Source organism: Rhincodon typus, chromosome 13, assembly GCF_021869965.1.
Source record: "Rhincodon typus isolate 14 chromosome 13, sRhiTyp1.1, whole genome shotgun sequence".
Lineage (NCBI taxonomy): Eukaryota > Metazoa > Chordata > Chondrichthyes > Orectolobiformes > Rhincodontidae > Rhincodon > Rhincodon typus.
In genome coordinates this window covers 14,995,849-15,013,136 of record NC_063344.1, presented here as the reverse complement: position 1 = coordinate 15,013,136, position 17,288 = coordinate 14,995,849, and the positions used below count along the sequence as shown (strand labels likewise).

The 17,288-nt window shown below is 37.6% G+C and overlaps 1 protein-coding gene across 1 annotated transcript; it reads right to left on the bottom strand.

The window, feature by feature from the left end:
* Window positions 1-6,111: 6,111 nt before the first annotated feature.
* LOC109910424 (extracellular calcium-sensing receptor-like) lies at window positions 6,112-15,552 on the bottom strand. The gene is made up of 6 exons (XM_048604182.1): window positions 15,261-15,552; window positions 13,219-13,592; window positions 12,759-13,143; window positions 10,884-11,111; window positions 9,973-10,096; window positions 6,112-7,022 (listed from the first exon to the last, which is right to left on the bottom strand). Exons 1-6 carry the CDS (start codon window positions 15,516-15,518, stop codon window positions 6,112-6,114), a joined length of 2,280 nt encoding a protein of 759 aa, XP_048460139.1. The 5' UTR covers window positions 15,519-15,552.
* Window positions 15,553-17,288: the final 1,736 nt, after the last annotated feature.

Genomic DNA, 17,288 nt, shown 5'->3' with positions numbered 1-17,288 from the left:
TGTGAGGCTACCTAGTGAAGGAAATATTCCTTTACCTGGTGTTAAACATTATGATATTGATCATGCCTCATATTCCAAGCATCTTATGATTGTGTGTAACCAGATTATTCATAATACAATATTGGGTCAGTTATTATGATCATAAATTATTAAGCATTTTAGTTATATTGTCATCAAATCAAAGAAACTCTGTACTCAGAGCCCTTAGTTTTCTACTTCCTCACAGAACTACCTGTCTTCACCACATTCCCATACTTTCACAAGTAAATATTTTCTTCTTTGATGTGGCAACTGGCTTAGATTTAATAACCACATGTAATAAAATTCCATATCGTAACAATCCGATGTGACAAAGTAAAAACTTTCTAACTTCATGTTGTTACAGATATTTAAATGCTTGTTCACATTTGTATAAGTGAAATATTACCTTTTAGCTTGTGTTAATTTAGAAAATATCAATAATTTTAGAAAATGTTCATTGTAATCATCTGAGGTGATATCCAGTGTAAAAACAAAAGACATCATCAGATTCTGACTTACCCTTTACAGACTGGTGGAGCTGGTTCTGCTGTGAAAGACAGATTTGGTTGAATTGTTTGAAAATGAATGGGAAACAAGCCAGTCAGAACAACATCTCCAGTCATAGAAATCCCAGAAAGATCAAACATTCCTTGATGTCTGCATGTTGGTTCGACTGTTCCAGTTGTTAGTGATGCAAAAAGGAGCAAACTCAAAGACAGTAGGAAACATTCCTATATTTCTACTGCATTAACTGTGCCTGTCTGTTCCTTTGCATCCCCATTTATACACTCAGCAGATTAGCTATTGCCAAGTGAATGGATGGATGATTAAATGTTTTTGGCAAATGCTACAGTAGAGCTCAACACTATCCAAGCCACTAAAGCATTCATCCCACTTGGGAACAGAAATTACCTGAAGAATTCACATTGTTATGATTTATATCTCCATGGATATGGACAATGAAAACATGTCCTTAGTCTTCTTGTAAATTAGAAGATAAGAACCTCTGCCTTCTCCCCAGAAAGCTCAGTAGGTTTACATAATGTGCAACCTAATCATAAAGTCAGAGACACACAACTGGATCTGCACTGAATTAGTTAATATTAACCCGGACAGTACCTGGCCCGGAAGATGCACATTTTCATTATGATCCATCCTTCTTTCAAAAACATTCAAAACATTTCAGGCAAAATGAATTGACCTTTTTGCACCATAGTGACTGTTATTATTTAGGCTATTGTAGTTATTTTGCCAGCATGAGTTTCCTTGATGGCTCACTGGACACAAAAAGTTAATTTTGAATCCTTTTCAATGGAGGATCTTAGAAATAAGAAGGTCCAGAGATAATTTCAGAAGGTTTGCAATGTTATAAAATTTTTGTCCACCTGCAGCTTAGCATTATTTTAGTCTGTGAGAATGCCAAACATTTCTGAATGCATTACAGTAACTTTAAAATGATAGCATTGTTTTTTCTTGAGTGCTTTACCTCAACAGCACTTCATAGAACCACTGCATTTTACAGCAAAGAAAAACAAACACACCAACATCTTGGAAATGTCATCATCTCAAGTTCTGTCCAGACACAAAGCAATCTGACTGTTCTACACCATCAACACTTCATCATTTCTGTCTTCAAATCTGGGAATTCCTTACTAAACACCATCACCACATTCAATCACACTACTAACTTTCAGTGTAACTCAGGATAAACAATCAATGGTGCTTTGCAATGCATAGGGAACAAAATTTTAGCAAAGCCGTCACTATGTCACTACAGTCAGCATGGGCATGGTGAAGGGACTGTACACTTAAAATTAGTAGATAGGAAACTTGAAATTCAGTTATCACAGTTGAAATTAACTAAGATTGAGTTAGAAATGACATAACTATACTTAAACAGGAAAACAGAAATGAGAAGAGTTGAATTAGAAAATCATGAAAATAAAACTATGGGGAATAATGGAATGAGAGGATAATGAAAAACCAGAAAATATCAGAAAGAGAACAGAAAGTAAAACAATGAATAATGCAAAGAGAGAAAAAAGTGAAAAAAGAAATGCAATTATGAAAATTTGAACTCTAAAGAGTTAAGTAATTGGAGAACATGAGTTAACAAGAGAAGAGCTGAGAACAAAGATGGAAGAAAGAGATAGTAGCTCCTGCAAAGATTCCAATTCCTTCAGGGGACAAGAAAGAAAACTAAGACATCTATGGAACTTTCAAGGGAGAAAGAAATGCTGTGGGATCGACAGTTTAGGTCATGCAAGTGAGAGGAAAGTTTTGAGTATGTAAGGGAAATTGTGAACATGGAAGAATCATGAAATAGCAAAGTTAAAAACTTACTTAGATGAACATCAAGTATTCAAGATCAGTGAAGTAGCTTTGGCAGATACCTATATATGTTGCAATTACAAGTGGGAAATGGTCATTTGGGAAACTCACCTGTTGGAGGAATACAGAATCTGCAGATGTAAGAAGCACTCATTTTAGAGAACAGACAGAAGGACGCAAATTTACAAATGATAATGGTTAGAATGAAAAAATGATTTAAAGAAATTAACATGCTTTCATTGCTGAAACAAAGGCAGTGGATGGAAACTAAATGGGAAATCAGTTGCAGTAATAGGAAAAATCTCAGGAGACTTCAGATGTCAGGAAAGGAAGTAGACACTAAAACAGTTGCAGTGATACAAAGAGAACATTTCCTTAGAATGTAACAAGAGAGACACTGTAACGACAGCACCGAAATTCTTTTTCAGAAATTGACAAGGAAAATCAGATCACTGGTGTATTTTATCTGATAAGGGATGATGTTTACTTATTTTTCAAATCAAGGAGGTAAACCAATAAGGATTTTGAAGCACACTGACGAAAGTCAGTCACTGATGCTGACTGATGATTCTACTTATCTTCTAAAGATGTGAATGAAGGGGAAAATATTAATTGCTGTGTGCATGGAGATTACAAACCAATCTTGACATTCAAATGTGTTACATCACTGAATCCCCAACTATCAACTTCCTGGGGGTTATTATTGACCATAAACTCAACTGGACTCACCACATAAACACAGTGACTACAAGAGCAGGCCAGAGGCTAGGAATACTACGATGAGTAACTCACCTCCTGAATCTCCAAGCCTGTCCACCATCTACAAGGCAAAAGTCAGGAGTGTGATGGAATGGTCCCCACTTGCTTGGATGAGTGCAGCTCCAACAGCCCTCAAGAAGCTTGATTGGCACTACGTCCACAAGCATCCACTCCCTCCACCACCGACGCTCAGTTAGCAGTTGTGTGTACTATCTACGAGATTGCACTGCAGAAATTCACCAAAGATCATCAGATAACACCTTCCAACCTCACAATCTCTTTCATCTCAAATGACAAGGGCAGCAGATACATTGTAAGAACACTACCTTCAAGTTCCCCTCCAAGCCACTCACTTGGCTCTCCTTGGTCTACCATGCTCGTTACTTCGTCAAAGAATTCTAGCAGATTTGTCAGGCATGAGCTCCCCTTGATGAAACCATGCTGACTTTGCCCTATTTTACTATACACTTCCAAATATTCAGCAATCTCATCCTTTACAATGGACTCCAAAATCTTACCCACGACTGAGGTGAGACTAATCGGCCTGTAATTTTCCGTCTTTTGCCTTACGCCCTTTTTAAACAGGGGCGTCATGTTTTCCAGTCCTCTGGGATCCTCCCTGACTCTAGTGATTCCTGAAAGATCACCACTAATGCTTCCACTATCTCTTCAGCTATCACCTTTAGAACTCTGGGGTGTAGTCCATCTGGTCCAGGTGATTTGTCCACCTTCAAGCCAATCAGTTTTACTAGCACCTTTTCCTAGGTGATGGCCACCACACTCAGCTCTGCCCCATGACTCTCTTGAATTTTTGGAATATTACTCGTGTCTTCCACCGTGAAGACTGATGCAAAGTAATTATTCAGTTCCTCAGCCATTTCCTTGTCTCCCACTACCATCTCTCCACTGTCATTTTCCAGTGGTCCAATGTCCACTTTTGCCTCTCTTTTGCCCTTTATATACCTAAAGAAACTCTTACAGTCTTCATTTATATTACTGGCTAGCTTACCCTCATATTTAATTTTCTCCCTCCTTATTTCTTTACTTGTTGCCCTCTGTTAGTCTTTGTACGCTTCCTAGTCCTCTGGTTTCCCACTGCCCTTTGCCACATTATATGCTTTCTCTTTTGCTTTTATGCTATCCCTGACTTCCTTACTTAGTCAGCCATGGTTACCTCATCTTCCCTGTACCAGGCTTCAATGTTTCAATAAAGTCTCCAGTAATCATTCTAAACTCCAAACGAAGCCAAGCCAATTCAAAATCGCCTCATAAGAACATCCCTTTTTATTTAAATGACAAGGGCAGCAGATACATGGGAAGACCACTACCTTCAAGTTCCCCCCAAGCCACTCACTGATCAAACTTCTCTGGACCACTTCCAATACCGGTTTATCTTTCCTCAGATAAGGGGACTAAACTGTTCACAATACCCCAGGTGTGCTCTGACTAGTGCCTTTTATAGCTTTAGCAAGAACTCCTTATTTTTATACACCATTGCCTTTGAAATGAAGACCAACAATCCATTTGCCTTCCCCAATAACTGATGAACTTGGTCGCTAATTTTTTTGTGATTTTGCAGGAGAAGCCCCCATCTCAATCATTCTGTGCTGCAGCTTCCTACACTCTTACCCCATTTAAATGCTATTCTGCTCTTCTATTCTTCTTGCCAAGTACATTAACTTGGATTTTCCTACATTATATTCCCACATTTTTGCCTCCTAACTTAACATGGCTACATGCCTTGTAAACTCATTGATTCTTCCTCACTACTTGCCTTCCCACCTATTTTCATGCCATCTGCAATCTTGGCAATCATACAGTTACTTCCATCATCCAAGTCATTAATATACCATACATACTTATGGCCTAAGCACTGATCACTGTTGCTTTCCACTAACTATAGATTGCCATCTTGAAAGTGTCCCCTTTATCTCAACTCTTTGTCTTCTATTAGTCAACCAATCCTCTGTTCACACCCATAAAATTCCCCCAACATTATGGGCTATTATCTTATTAAGTAACCTTTTTTGTGGCATCTTATTGAATGGCCTTTGGAAATCCAAATATATTTCATTTACTGGTTCCCCTTCATCTATTCAGCTTGTTACATCCTAAAATAACTATAATAAGTTTGACAGGTATAATTGTCCTTTCATGAAGGAATGCTGACTCTGCTTGATTTTATTATGTATTTCTAAATGCCCTGCATGACATCCCTATAACGGAATATAAAATTTTAACAATGATGGATGTTATGCTAATTGGCTATGGTTACCCATTTTTGTCTCTCTTCCTTTTGAATAAGGTTGTTAAATTGGCAGATTTCCAATCTTCTGGGATTGTTGGAAGATTATTACCAGTCCATCATTATCTCTATATTTACTTCTTTTTAAATCAGAGGAAGCAATTACTTTAGAGTCAAGTTAATGTTCCTCCCAGCCCAAATTTCTTGTTTTATCATATCTACTCCTCTTTTCAGTTGAGTGGATTCCTGTGATGTAGGTCCAAAAATATAATTCTTGGTATTGTGCCCATTGAGAGATTACAATGTTGCCACGGAATTGCATTATGCTCAGAAATGGAGAGGTGATTGTTCCCAAACACTTTTTAACAAATTAATTTTAAATTGTAGACATTGTTATAATGTAGATATTACAACAGCCAATTTGCACACAACAAGGTCCTTTAAATATCAGTGCCATAATGATCTGGTAAAATATTTTAGTGACGTTAGTTGAAGGCTAAGTATTGTTTAGAACACTTATTATTGTAAGGTCACTGTTCTGATAGAATTGAGAAAGTGGGAGGCTAAATAAGCTCTCAGATATTTATATTGCTGTTTATTTTCTCTTGTACATGTTCCAAGGTGTTTCCTCTATGTTTCAACAATTAGAATATACAAACATGGCAAATTCTAACTTAAGCATTGCAGTAAATAAAAGTCAGACCACTTACAAGCTTTGTCTGTGGGCAGGCCAGAGATAATTAATTTTCCCATATTCAAAATATGTTAGAGGATGGCCTGCCCATTACATTTCTTTTAGTGTTCAGTTCTGGTCTCAATAGAATAATATAAACCTTAGGAGCAAATATGCAGGCCAACAAGCTGAAACTGGAAGTCAATATTGCAAATATTTCAACAGCTACTGTGTACTTTCCAGAATTGATGTAAACCGGGATGAAAGTTATCCAAACTGCACAGAAGATCAGCATACTGAAGGTGATAAACTTTGCTTCATTGAAGTTACCTGGCAATTTACGTGCTAGGAATGCAAGAATAAAGCACATTACAGAAAGTAAACCAATATAGCCCAACATGCAATAAAAGGCTGTTGCTGACCCCACGTCACATTCTAATATAATGGTCACACTTTGATATTCAGTATTCTTTGCTGGAAATGGGGGTGAGAGTATCAACCACAGAATACATATCACAATCTGAATTGATGGCAGAAGAAACACAGCAAGGCTTCGCGGTAGAGGAATAAACCATTTCATAACATCATTATTGGGATACTTTGCACTGAATGCCACTAATACTGTAATTGTTTTTCCAAGAATGCAAGAGATGCAAAGGACAAATATGATCGCAAATGCTGTATGTCGTAACATGCAGGACCAGGTTGTCGGTTGACCCATGAAGAGAAGAGAGCAGAGGAAGCAGAGCACCAATGAAAACAAAAGAAGGAAGCTTAACTCAGAATTGTTAGCTTTGACAATGGGCGTATCCTTATAATAGTAGAAAACAGCTATAACAGCCATTGATGTACAAGCACCAAATAAAGACAGTGTTGTTAAAATGATTCCCATGGTGTCTCCAAATGACAGAAACTCAATTTCCTTCAGGATGCATTTGTCTCTTCTTATGTTTGGCCAGTAATCGGAGTGACATACGAAGCAGTCCACGGAATCTGCAGAAGACAACACAGAATGTTTTTTCCGGTAAATGTCAAGGTAAGCCTATCTGTATTGATTGAACCAGATCATAACAAGCTGTAGAAAAGTTGTTTCCCCATGTGCAGCAATCTAGAACAGGAGGTCACAGTTTCAGGATAAGGGGTAGCATTTAAAACAGAGCTAAAGAGAAACTGCTCCTCACAAAGTGTTGTGAATATATGGAATTCACTAAACCCAGAGTACAGTAGATATTGGCACATTAAGTAAATTTAAGGAGGAGAAAGATTTTTTAATTAGTAAGGGGTTGAAGTGTTATGGAGAGCAGATAGGAAAGTGGATTTTAGGCCAAGGTGAGATCAGCCACGATCATATCAAATGGTGGAGCAGGCTCGAGGGGCTGAATTACCTACTCCAGCTCCTCATTCTTATGTTGTTAAAAATAAGGCAACATGTCTGGTCCTAAAATTATGATTTCTTGACATGATTTAAGATAATCAGGTGAAACAGCCCCATAGCTGGGATTTAGATAGAGTACATCTGGGAAGGCGAACCAAGGAAAGAAGACTGAGGCAGACAAAGGGACAGCTGGATGCTGAGGAAAGGTATTAAAAAGTCAGTTTTGGTGATTTGGGCCTTTGTCCCAGCTATAATGAAAAACATAAGGCCTCCTAGCCCTCACAACCCTTCATCTGCACTCACACCATGCTACATCTATACCACCTCATGCTCTTTTACTCAAACACCATACCCCTCAACACCCCCATGCAACTTGTATACCAGCCACCCCCATGCCCATGCCCCCATACTAAATTATGGCGCTTCCATGTCCATTTATCCAGTGTACTCTGGATGGAAACAATGTACTTGATAGCAACATTAGAATGGCAGCACATTATTAAATAGAACTGTCATTCATTGATAATCTTCCACTTTGTGAATAAGAAAGCTCTTTACTTCAGGGAAATAGAAGCGTGAATCATCCAGACACTCCAAAACTTCAGTTTTAGAGATTGCAAACATCTTGTGTTCAAAACATTATGCATTTAATGAAGAAATCAGAAATCCAGAGCAATCAATCAGACAAAGTCTTCTCTTAGGATCAGTTATTTCAACAATCTAATGGATATTTGGGCTCCTGGCCTAGCCTCAATGTGGACTTTTAGAAATGAATTTCTTGTGTACGTACGTACTATTGCATATTACAATTTGGGAGTCATGGAAAAGAAAGTCAAGCAGCATGTAAAAGGGTAACCCACAGTGCTATCAAGTGTGACCTGTGAGGAATAACTTACTTATTGACCCTCTGTTTGGGCTACTTGGCTCCTGACCTCATTAAAGCTTTTGTCCAAACATGGAAAAACATGTACTCCACAGGTAAGGTAAGAATAACTGCCTTTGACATCAAAGCAGCATTCAACTGAGTGTCACATCAAGGAGCCTTAGCAAAACTGGAATCAATGGGAATCATTTCACTGGCTTGTGCCATATCAAGGAACATAATTGTGGCTAGATTTTAGATTTTATTGTCATGTGTACTCAAGTACAGAAATACAGGAGTACAGTGAGAAGTGTATAATGGCATCACATGTGGTGCCATCTTAGGTACCAATGTACCTAGGTACAAAAAAAGCTTAAGTACAAAGTAGTAAGAGAAACAAGGGTTAAAAAGTTAACCATTACTTTGTAAAATAGTTGAAAAATAAAGAAATAGGTAATAGTTTACATTTAAAGTCTTTCATTGTTTAGACTAGGAAAACAAAGGAATAAGCTATTGGTAGAGATTCACCTTAGCTCCAGGCAACCTCTACAAGAGGTCCGATGTCCTAGGCCCAACCATTTTCAGCTATTTCATCAACGATACTCTCTCCATTAGAAGGCCACATGTGGGGATGTTTGCTAATGATTGCATAACGTTCAGTCGCATTCACAGCTCCTCGAATACTGAAGCAGCATATGTCTCTATGTAAACTTCCAGCTTCCGCTGGAAAGTGACAGGTAACATTTATATTTCACCAGTGCCAAAACTATCTGGAATAATGAATCTAAACATCACCCCTTAACATTCAAACTGAACTGGACCAGCCATTTAAATACTATGGCTACAAGAGCAGGTCATAGGCTAGGAATTCAGTGTTAAGTAACTCACTTCCTGTGTCCTCAATACTTATCCACTATCTACTTATCCACTGTCTGATGAAATCCTTCCCAGTTGTCTGGATATGTGCAGCTCCAAAAACACTCAGGAAACTTGAAACCATGCAGAGCAAATCAGCCCACTTGAATGTCACCCATCAATTTCCCTTTGCTACCAATGTACTCTGGTCTGCAGTATGTACCATCTACAAGATGCTTTGCAATAACTCATCAAAGATCCTCCAGTAGCAATTATTAAATTCATGATCTCTGCTATCCAGAAGGACAGGGCAGCAGATGTGAATATTACCACCTGCCACATATTGTACTGACTTAGAACTGTATCACTGTTCCTTCTCTGTCACCGATTCAAAATCCTGCAAGTCCCTTCCTAACAGCAGTGTGGATGTCTCCACAGTTGTCTAAGGAGACAGCTCACCACCATCTTCTTTGGGGTAACTAGAAATTAGTACTAAATTCTGGCCTAGCCAGCAATGCCCACAACCCATGAGCAATTTTTTAAAGATTTTGGACCATTGGTCTGTATTTTCCCAAGTCCAATTTCTCCCTTTGAGTTTCTATAAAAACAATGAGTATTAATCCACATAACACTCAACATATTGTGATGCTGCTGTAGAGCACCCTTTATAATGGTAATATCAGATTAATCTGAATAGACATCATGAGATAAATTAATCCTTTACTAGCTCATCCTCAAATGTCATAGTTAGCTAGAAAGACAGATAAAGATAAGAGATGAACAGATGATGATATATAGATAGATAAATTATATGCATAAACGGAGAAACAAAGGCAAATAGATATACATACCAGTTTCATTGCTAATTTCGCCTTCAGCACAGGGTATACAATCAAAGCAACAAATTGGCAGTCCAGCTCTGACTCCTTTTCTTGTTCCAGGCAAACAAGTTTCACTGCACTTTGATTCGATGATCTGGATAGGTAAAGAACAATAACCTTCTATTTTGTTACACGATTGCTTTATGCAGAAGGTCATAATTTATGAATACAGTTTGTTTAACTTCCTGAGAAAATATTGACGTTGGATCCAAAATCTGTCATGTGTACAAAAATAAATTGATGATGGATATATTGATACAGATCAGATTGACTGATGTATGTTTCTGATTGCACAAAGTTTTAACATGAATATGGAATCACAATATCAGAAATTCCAGAAACTGATTAATCAAAATCTCTTTTTGATATAATTACCCTATCTGCATGAATCTTTCATTCAGATTCATTTTGTTTCAGTTTCTCACTGGGAGTAGAGTTCGACTGTGTGTCATAATTGAAACAATGGTTTATGAGTTGGCAGCTCACCTATTGTTAGCATTTTTAGTTCCATCAAAATGGAGAGACATGTAAAAAGGATGGCCAACTCATTTCTACCTGTTTCACACAAAGGGCATTGCCAAGATCTTACCGAATACCACTTCGTACATCTCCTAAATCTTTCTCTTTTGCCTTTATATCCACCTGATTTTTTTTAATCTTCTTTCCGACTGGACACCTCTCAATCTGATAAGAACATACAATCACCTGCTCCCACTCTCGTTGGCCATCTTTGCTTGCTTGTTTCATGAGGTTTATCACTATGATGGAAGCGAATATAGATTTTGCTGAGATAATCCTTACAACTTTGGTGATTTGTTTGCCACCCAAACTTTCAGTTGCACTAAATGAGGTATTAGCATTAATTTTCCCTTGTTCCTTACCATTTTCTGTCCTCCATTCCAGACTATAGCTTCCTCCTGTATCACAAGTTGGTTCTTAGGCTCAGCAGATGCATCATACTGGCCAACATTAACATACTTAATGTTCCCATTTGGGTCCAACTGCCAGTTCAGGAGATCATACGCTGCAAGAGGATCACCATTAGCATCGAATCTCACTTCATCTCCAAACGCAGTTGTAAAGTTAACCTCTTTTAAATAATGCAGGACCTTTGTGTAGAAATCACAGAATATTCTTCCTGTTATACATAAAGGCAATGTTGTGTACTTTAAAGTTGACATGGAGCTCCAGTGATGCTGCCACTGACACCTACATTTGTAATAGTTGTAGGTATCTTTTCAGTATTTGCATAAATCCATGGGATCAAGTCTCTCTCCAGAACTTGACCACATAACTTCAAGTGACACTCCTGTGTTGTATTAAGAGAGTGCTGCACTCTTTTTGATGCCATCTTTCAGATGACGAATTAAACCAAGGACTCTTCTGCCCTTTCAAATGGAAATAAATGATCATATTGTACAGTTAGATAAGAACAGTGAGTTGGTCTGGTACCATGGAAATATTTATTCCTCAATCTGTGCCAAAATTAGGTGATCAAATAATTTAGTCTATTACTCTCTGTGGGAGATTGCTGTGCATGTTGGTTGCCATGTTGCCTATATAAATAACTATGTTCCAGTAGTACATCATTGGCATGGGCTGTGTACTGTATAAATGCAGGTTCTCTTTTTGGACATACAGCATAATTTTAAAGGCCGGTCCCATTTTTCATTCTGAAATGCACTAATGCCAAGTGCCAAGATAATCAGTTTTTGGGGGGAGGGATTTGGTGGCGGCGGTGGGGGCTGCACTGATATTCTCAGACGTTGTTAAACTTGCTTTAGGAACATTCAAAGTTTTGAAACAACAGCTTTTATCTGCACTTTGTTTATGAATGGAATTTTGACTACGATTTATATGCGGCCAGTTAGTTGCCTTCTTATTCCACTAATATTGGTTTCAATCCAAAACTTTAGTATGGTTGTAGCTAAGTTAGAACATTTTAATTGTTTTTAAATGCATCTATTTTATTTAAGGCATCACATTTGAAAATGCGTGCAAAATATTTATTTCGTACTATGAGAAGGAAAATCAATCATTTCCTGCTAAATTCATAAAAAAGTGAAAATCTCATTGTATCTGGCCTCCAACTGACCTCATGATAAAGAAACCTTTCCATTTCAATACCGCTTATCACAAGACCAAGACATTTCAAACGTGTGATCAGATTCATAATGTAAGAAACAAGGCAGTCAAATTGAGCACAGTGAGCTTCCACAGATGGTAATAGATGATCTGTTTTCAATATCTGTTAAAGTTATACATGTTCCAGTGCACTAAAAAGAATAGTGCAATGGGATCTTTCATGTTCACTTAAGAGGGCAGATATACCTTGGCTTAATGAATCATCAGAAGGACAATATATTTACTTATATTATTAAGAATCAGGCAGGCTCCACACCCCTTACACAGAAAAATACATTATTTTTACTAAGCCATAATGCTCTTATTCATTTAAGTAACACATTGTCAAATTTACTGCAAATTACATTATAGGAGATCAATTCCAAAAGTGATTGCATGGATTTGACTAAACCCTGTTATGAAAATGATTAATCTTCACAATTTATATTTGTTTCTATGGCAACAATCTAACTTGAATTGCATTTAGTTTTGATGATCACTAATTGCATACATACTTCCTATTGTTTGGGATTATCTAACATTCTCATCATGTACACTGAGTGGAAGTTTATTGTCATAAGGTTTGAATACTAGATGCTTTAAGATGTAATTTTTATTAATAGATAACTTACCTGCCAAGGTTTAAGATTTGAAATGTCTGGACATGTTTTATTGGTAAACGGCCCTTGGCCCTTTTTGCACAGCATCATATTATGGATAGAATGGGCCACAGCATAAACAGCTCTATATGTATTATAGGAAACTCTCAATTGTGATACATCAGTGAAAACGCTATGGATGTCTTTTAAATTTTCTTGCCCAGTGCACTCTTGTTTTGAAGGCCCAAGCCCTGTTTCTCCTGTGTCGTTGCATGGTGTCCATGTACAATGAAACACAGCCTCCCAAAACTGCTTAATATATGCATTGTTCGGATACTTAGATGGATGGAGCCTAACCAGGAATTGTTTAATACCTGGAACATCAGACCTACGAATTGCCCAACCCAATGTCCCACCCAAAGTTTCAGAATTGCCTGCTGTTGAGAGCAGTGCTGCTGTGCTCCAGCCTTCACTTGCCAACCATTGCAACCCAGTGACATTCTGCCGCACAAGTTCTTCCACCAAGAAGCTTAGATCTATCTCAGGAGCAAAGACAAGAATAACTTTGACGTTTGACCTCTTAATGAGCTTGACTTGGTGTAGGATTTTCTCCCTGTCATAAACTTTGGGAAGAAAGTCAGAGAAAGCAACGCAGACTCCAACTTTTGTGACTTGTTCCACAAAGGTCGAAATTCCCAAGTGTCCATAATCATCATTGGATCCAAACGCTGCCACCCAGGTCCAACCAAAATGTTTCACAAGCTGCACAAATGCCGTGACTTGGAAATAATCACTGGGTACAGTTCGGAAAAAGGTTGGGAATTGGTTTTTATTGCTCAAGCACATGCACGAAGAAAAGTAACTAATCTGTGAAAATATCAAAAAGAAACACATTTTAATTCAGTACTTTTGTTATGATCAAAGTCTGTCTTCAAAATATCTATTAAGAAGTTGGGGAATAGATTTTCAATTTACGGCCAAAGCTCAAAATTGCATTAAATATTATCCACCTCGCCCAAGTCAATTTCCATTGAATTCAATAGAAAGTAAAATCAGTGGGTTTCTATAATGGATGCCTGATGCACAGGTTGGAAGGTGAAATCTCGCTATACTATTCCTTTGCACATTAGCTCACGTACACAGCCTTAACATTTATGAACTTTAAATGTGGCCAAATTTTCAATTTAAGACAATATTCTCATTTAACAGTGCATTCCCTAATTTATTGAAGACCCCAGTCAATGTTAAATAACAGAAATGTGAATAGTAAAAGAATGCTTTCAGATATTGGCCAACATGATTGATTACAATACTTTGTACACTGTCATCTAAATCGGACAGTTTTAGGAACTATTTCAGAAATTAAAATCAGATGTTGGTACAAGGACAAAAATTGTTTTTTCCTTTCAGAATGGCAATATTAAAATCTCAGGTTAGATGCCAACCAAAGCTTTGATTTAACAATATCTCTCAATGCAATCCACCAAACCAATATGAGAAATAGTAAGAACTGCCGATACTGGAGTCAGAGATAACACAGTGTGGAGCTGGAGGAGCACAGCAGGCCAGGTAGCATCAGAGGAACAGAAAAGTTGATGTTTCGGGTCGGGACCCTTTTTTTTTCCCATGGCAGAAAATGAGTGAGATTAGCATTTGTTGCCAATTCGGACTGTAGGCTGACTCCATGAACTGAAACTAAGAATTTCACCAAAGTAATTTCACATAGAACTCTAAGAAGGAAGGCATTCATCCAATTTCCTTGCATTGGACTTGAATACAGATTCCATCAGTGTTATTTCACGTTGTCCCTGAACCCCCTTGCACATAAAGGGAAAATTGTATTTCACAGACATTTTCATTCTTTTGTTTTAAGTATCCATTAGATTGCAGATACCAAAGGGCAACATTGTTCGTGCAATGTAGAATGCAGGATTGATTTATTTAAATTTTCCAACATTCAGTTTCATAGCTTTGATGAATAAATTTCTTTCTTCCCATTCTTTTCCACCCACATGTGAAAATACAACTCCAAGTCAGATGGTTGCTGTCCAAAATCTCAGCTTGTGACATTTTGATTTGTTCATTTGACATGGTGTATGTGCTAGCTACAAGAATGTGAAACCCATCCTTCCCAACGTCACCTCACACAGCCTACCAGCAAGGCCCATGCCTCAACTCTGGACAATATTTATTTTTCTAACCTGCTGCTAGAATGATTATTGTCGAACCCTTGACATTGCCTCAGTTTGATTAACGCAGCTGAAACTGGTGATCAGACTGGATCGATTTTTTGTCAATATGGCTCAGACTGACTTATGGATGCAAGAAACAGAAGTCCATACAAAATTTTACACCTGCTCAACATTTAATGTATCGCTACCTTAGCTCCATTTACCTGTTGATGCTCTGCGTTCCTTGAAAGTTCTGTCTGGAAAAAAAGTACTTGCCTCAATCTTCAAGTGCCACTACTACCCTTGACCTCCATGCTACTGAGAAAGTTGATAAGAGCTTCATTTTAAGTGCTTTGCTACTTACCACTGGTATTCCAAAAGTCCCCACTGTCCTGGCGATTGCTATGGATTGTGTTGAGCCAGCATCAGCAATAAGTGCATGCACCGAAGAAACTTCATCACATTTCAAAAGTGTAACATTTTCCTCTTGACCATTAAGGATTGTCAGGGCTGCTCTAAGAGCCAATGCTGGTGTGGCACAGGAATCATAAACTTTATAACCCAGAGTGATATTGGGTAGTAGTATTGTGTCATTATTAATTTCTTCAATAGCAAAAATCATCAACTGAGCCCAGCGAAAAGCTCTCAGATTAAAACTGTGGGAAACACAAAAGATTTGAATCTGAAAAATGCACATAATTAAATATATTTATGTTGCAGGGCTTGACATGCACTAAGCATACCAGCAAGACATTCTGAGCACATGCATTTATACAATCGTAATTGCCCATCTCAAAAAAAATGTTGGATTGACTACATACTGAGAAAAAATACATAAATATTGCAACTTATTATTTTACTAAGTCAGACATGAATTTTCGACTATCTGAAATAAATTTAAATTAGTTTAGGCACAATTGAAATGTATAGTCATTGTAAATTGTCCACATTGGTAACAGCACCTCCTTTAGCCCCAACCTTTCCCAAACTCGTAAAAGCTTTGACCCCTGTCTTTTTTGTGCATCTCTCCCCTTCTTTGTCTTCAGCCAGTTTGCACTACTCCCTGGAATTTCTTCTCACAGTCCCTTTGTTTTCTCAATAACATAATCAGGTAGACTTCACGCACTCTATACATTTTGGAGTATCTGGTTGAGTTTGGTAAGAAGTCTTTGGAAGCTCTCTTCGGTAATGAATGGGGAAAACTCCGCCGATGATGATGTCTCCACCTTGCGAAAGCGCTGGCAAACTAAACCTTCCTTGAAGTTTGCAGCTTTGATTGTCTTTAGCAAACATAGAAGCCACTAAAACAAGCAATAGCAAACACAACAAATACATTGCCGTTATTGTCTGTTGCTGGTAGTTGGCATCAGAGCAGATTTCTCTTCTTATATTGGATTATTATTCACAAATGAGAAAAACATAATTAAAGTAAGGGGAATCCCACATGAATTTCAAGTTTAGTAACCCCTACAGCGGAGTCTGATTATTGTGTGGTCAAGTCTAGGCTAGTTTAACTTTGCTCAAATTACCTTGAGTCCTTGGAAAACAATTTCAGGGAACTGTTATGACAATTAATAGTAATAATATGAGAATTGATCTTCCAATATATCCAACCTGGGCTATACAATTGGTAGACATAGAAAAACAAATTATTTTGGTAAATAACTAATGCATTTAACATAGTTTGTGAAGTGTGTTTACTTTTTTTGATAGTGTTCTTCCCTTGTTTCTGTCTTTGATGTTAAGTGTTAACATGAAGAATCAGGGAAGAGAAATTCAATTTAGCTTACAGGATGCTAGAAACAAAAATGTTGTCAAGTAGCAAATAAACTGTATCTTCTGAACAAGTTGCTCCTGAAGGTCTTGATTTTTCCTGCCTAAAGCAAGGCTAAACACATTGGCAGCACTCCATCAGAATAGTGATAAACCTTTGCGACTACTAAATAGTGGATAGGCTTTCGGGAGTCTGGAGATGGATTGTTTGCCTCAGAAATCCTTTGATCTGCTCTTTTAGGCACAATATTTTCATAAATAGTTCAATTTAGTTTCTTGCCAATTGTCATGATCCTGATAAAAAAAAGAATGTGCCAGGAATCAAACTCCACCGTTTTCAAGCATTTTCTCTTCCTTTCTTTTTGTCAGATTTCAAAATATTCCCATTCATTTGGCCTACCTCTAATCTTTGCCTGCTTTTATTTCCTTTAATTTGATGTTATTGTTAACTTCCTCAATTAATCTTGGTTTGTTTCTGCACTTTTTGTTGAGAGTCATGAAAGATTTTCTTAAATGTCTGCAATTGTTCATCAACTGTCTTTGCTGTGAAACTTCTTTTCTGGTCCACTTGCATCAACATTGCTTTCATTACTTTCTAATTTCCTTTATTTAATTTTAG

Excerpts from the sequence above, each read along its gene's own strand:
- LOC109910424 (XM_048604182.1), bottom strand. The coding sequence starts at position 15,518 with ATGATTTTTGCTATTGAAGAAATTAATAATGACACAATACTACTACCC. Across the intron at positions 13,593-15,260 it reads GGACTTTTGGAATACCAGTG|ATTAGTTACTTTTCTTCGTG; the intron begins GTAAGTAGCAAA and ends ATATTTTCACAG. Across the intron at positions 11,112-12,758 it reads CAAATCTTAAACCTTGGCAG|GTCCTGCATTATTTAAAAGA; the intron begins GTAAGTTATCTA and ends TTCTACACAAAG.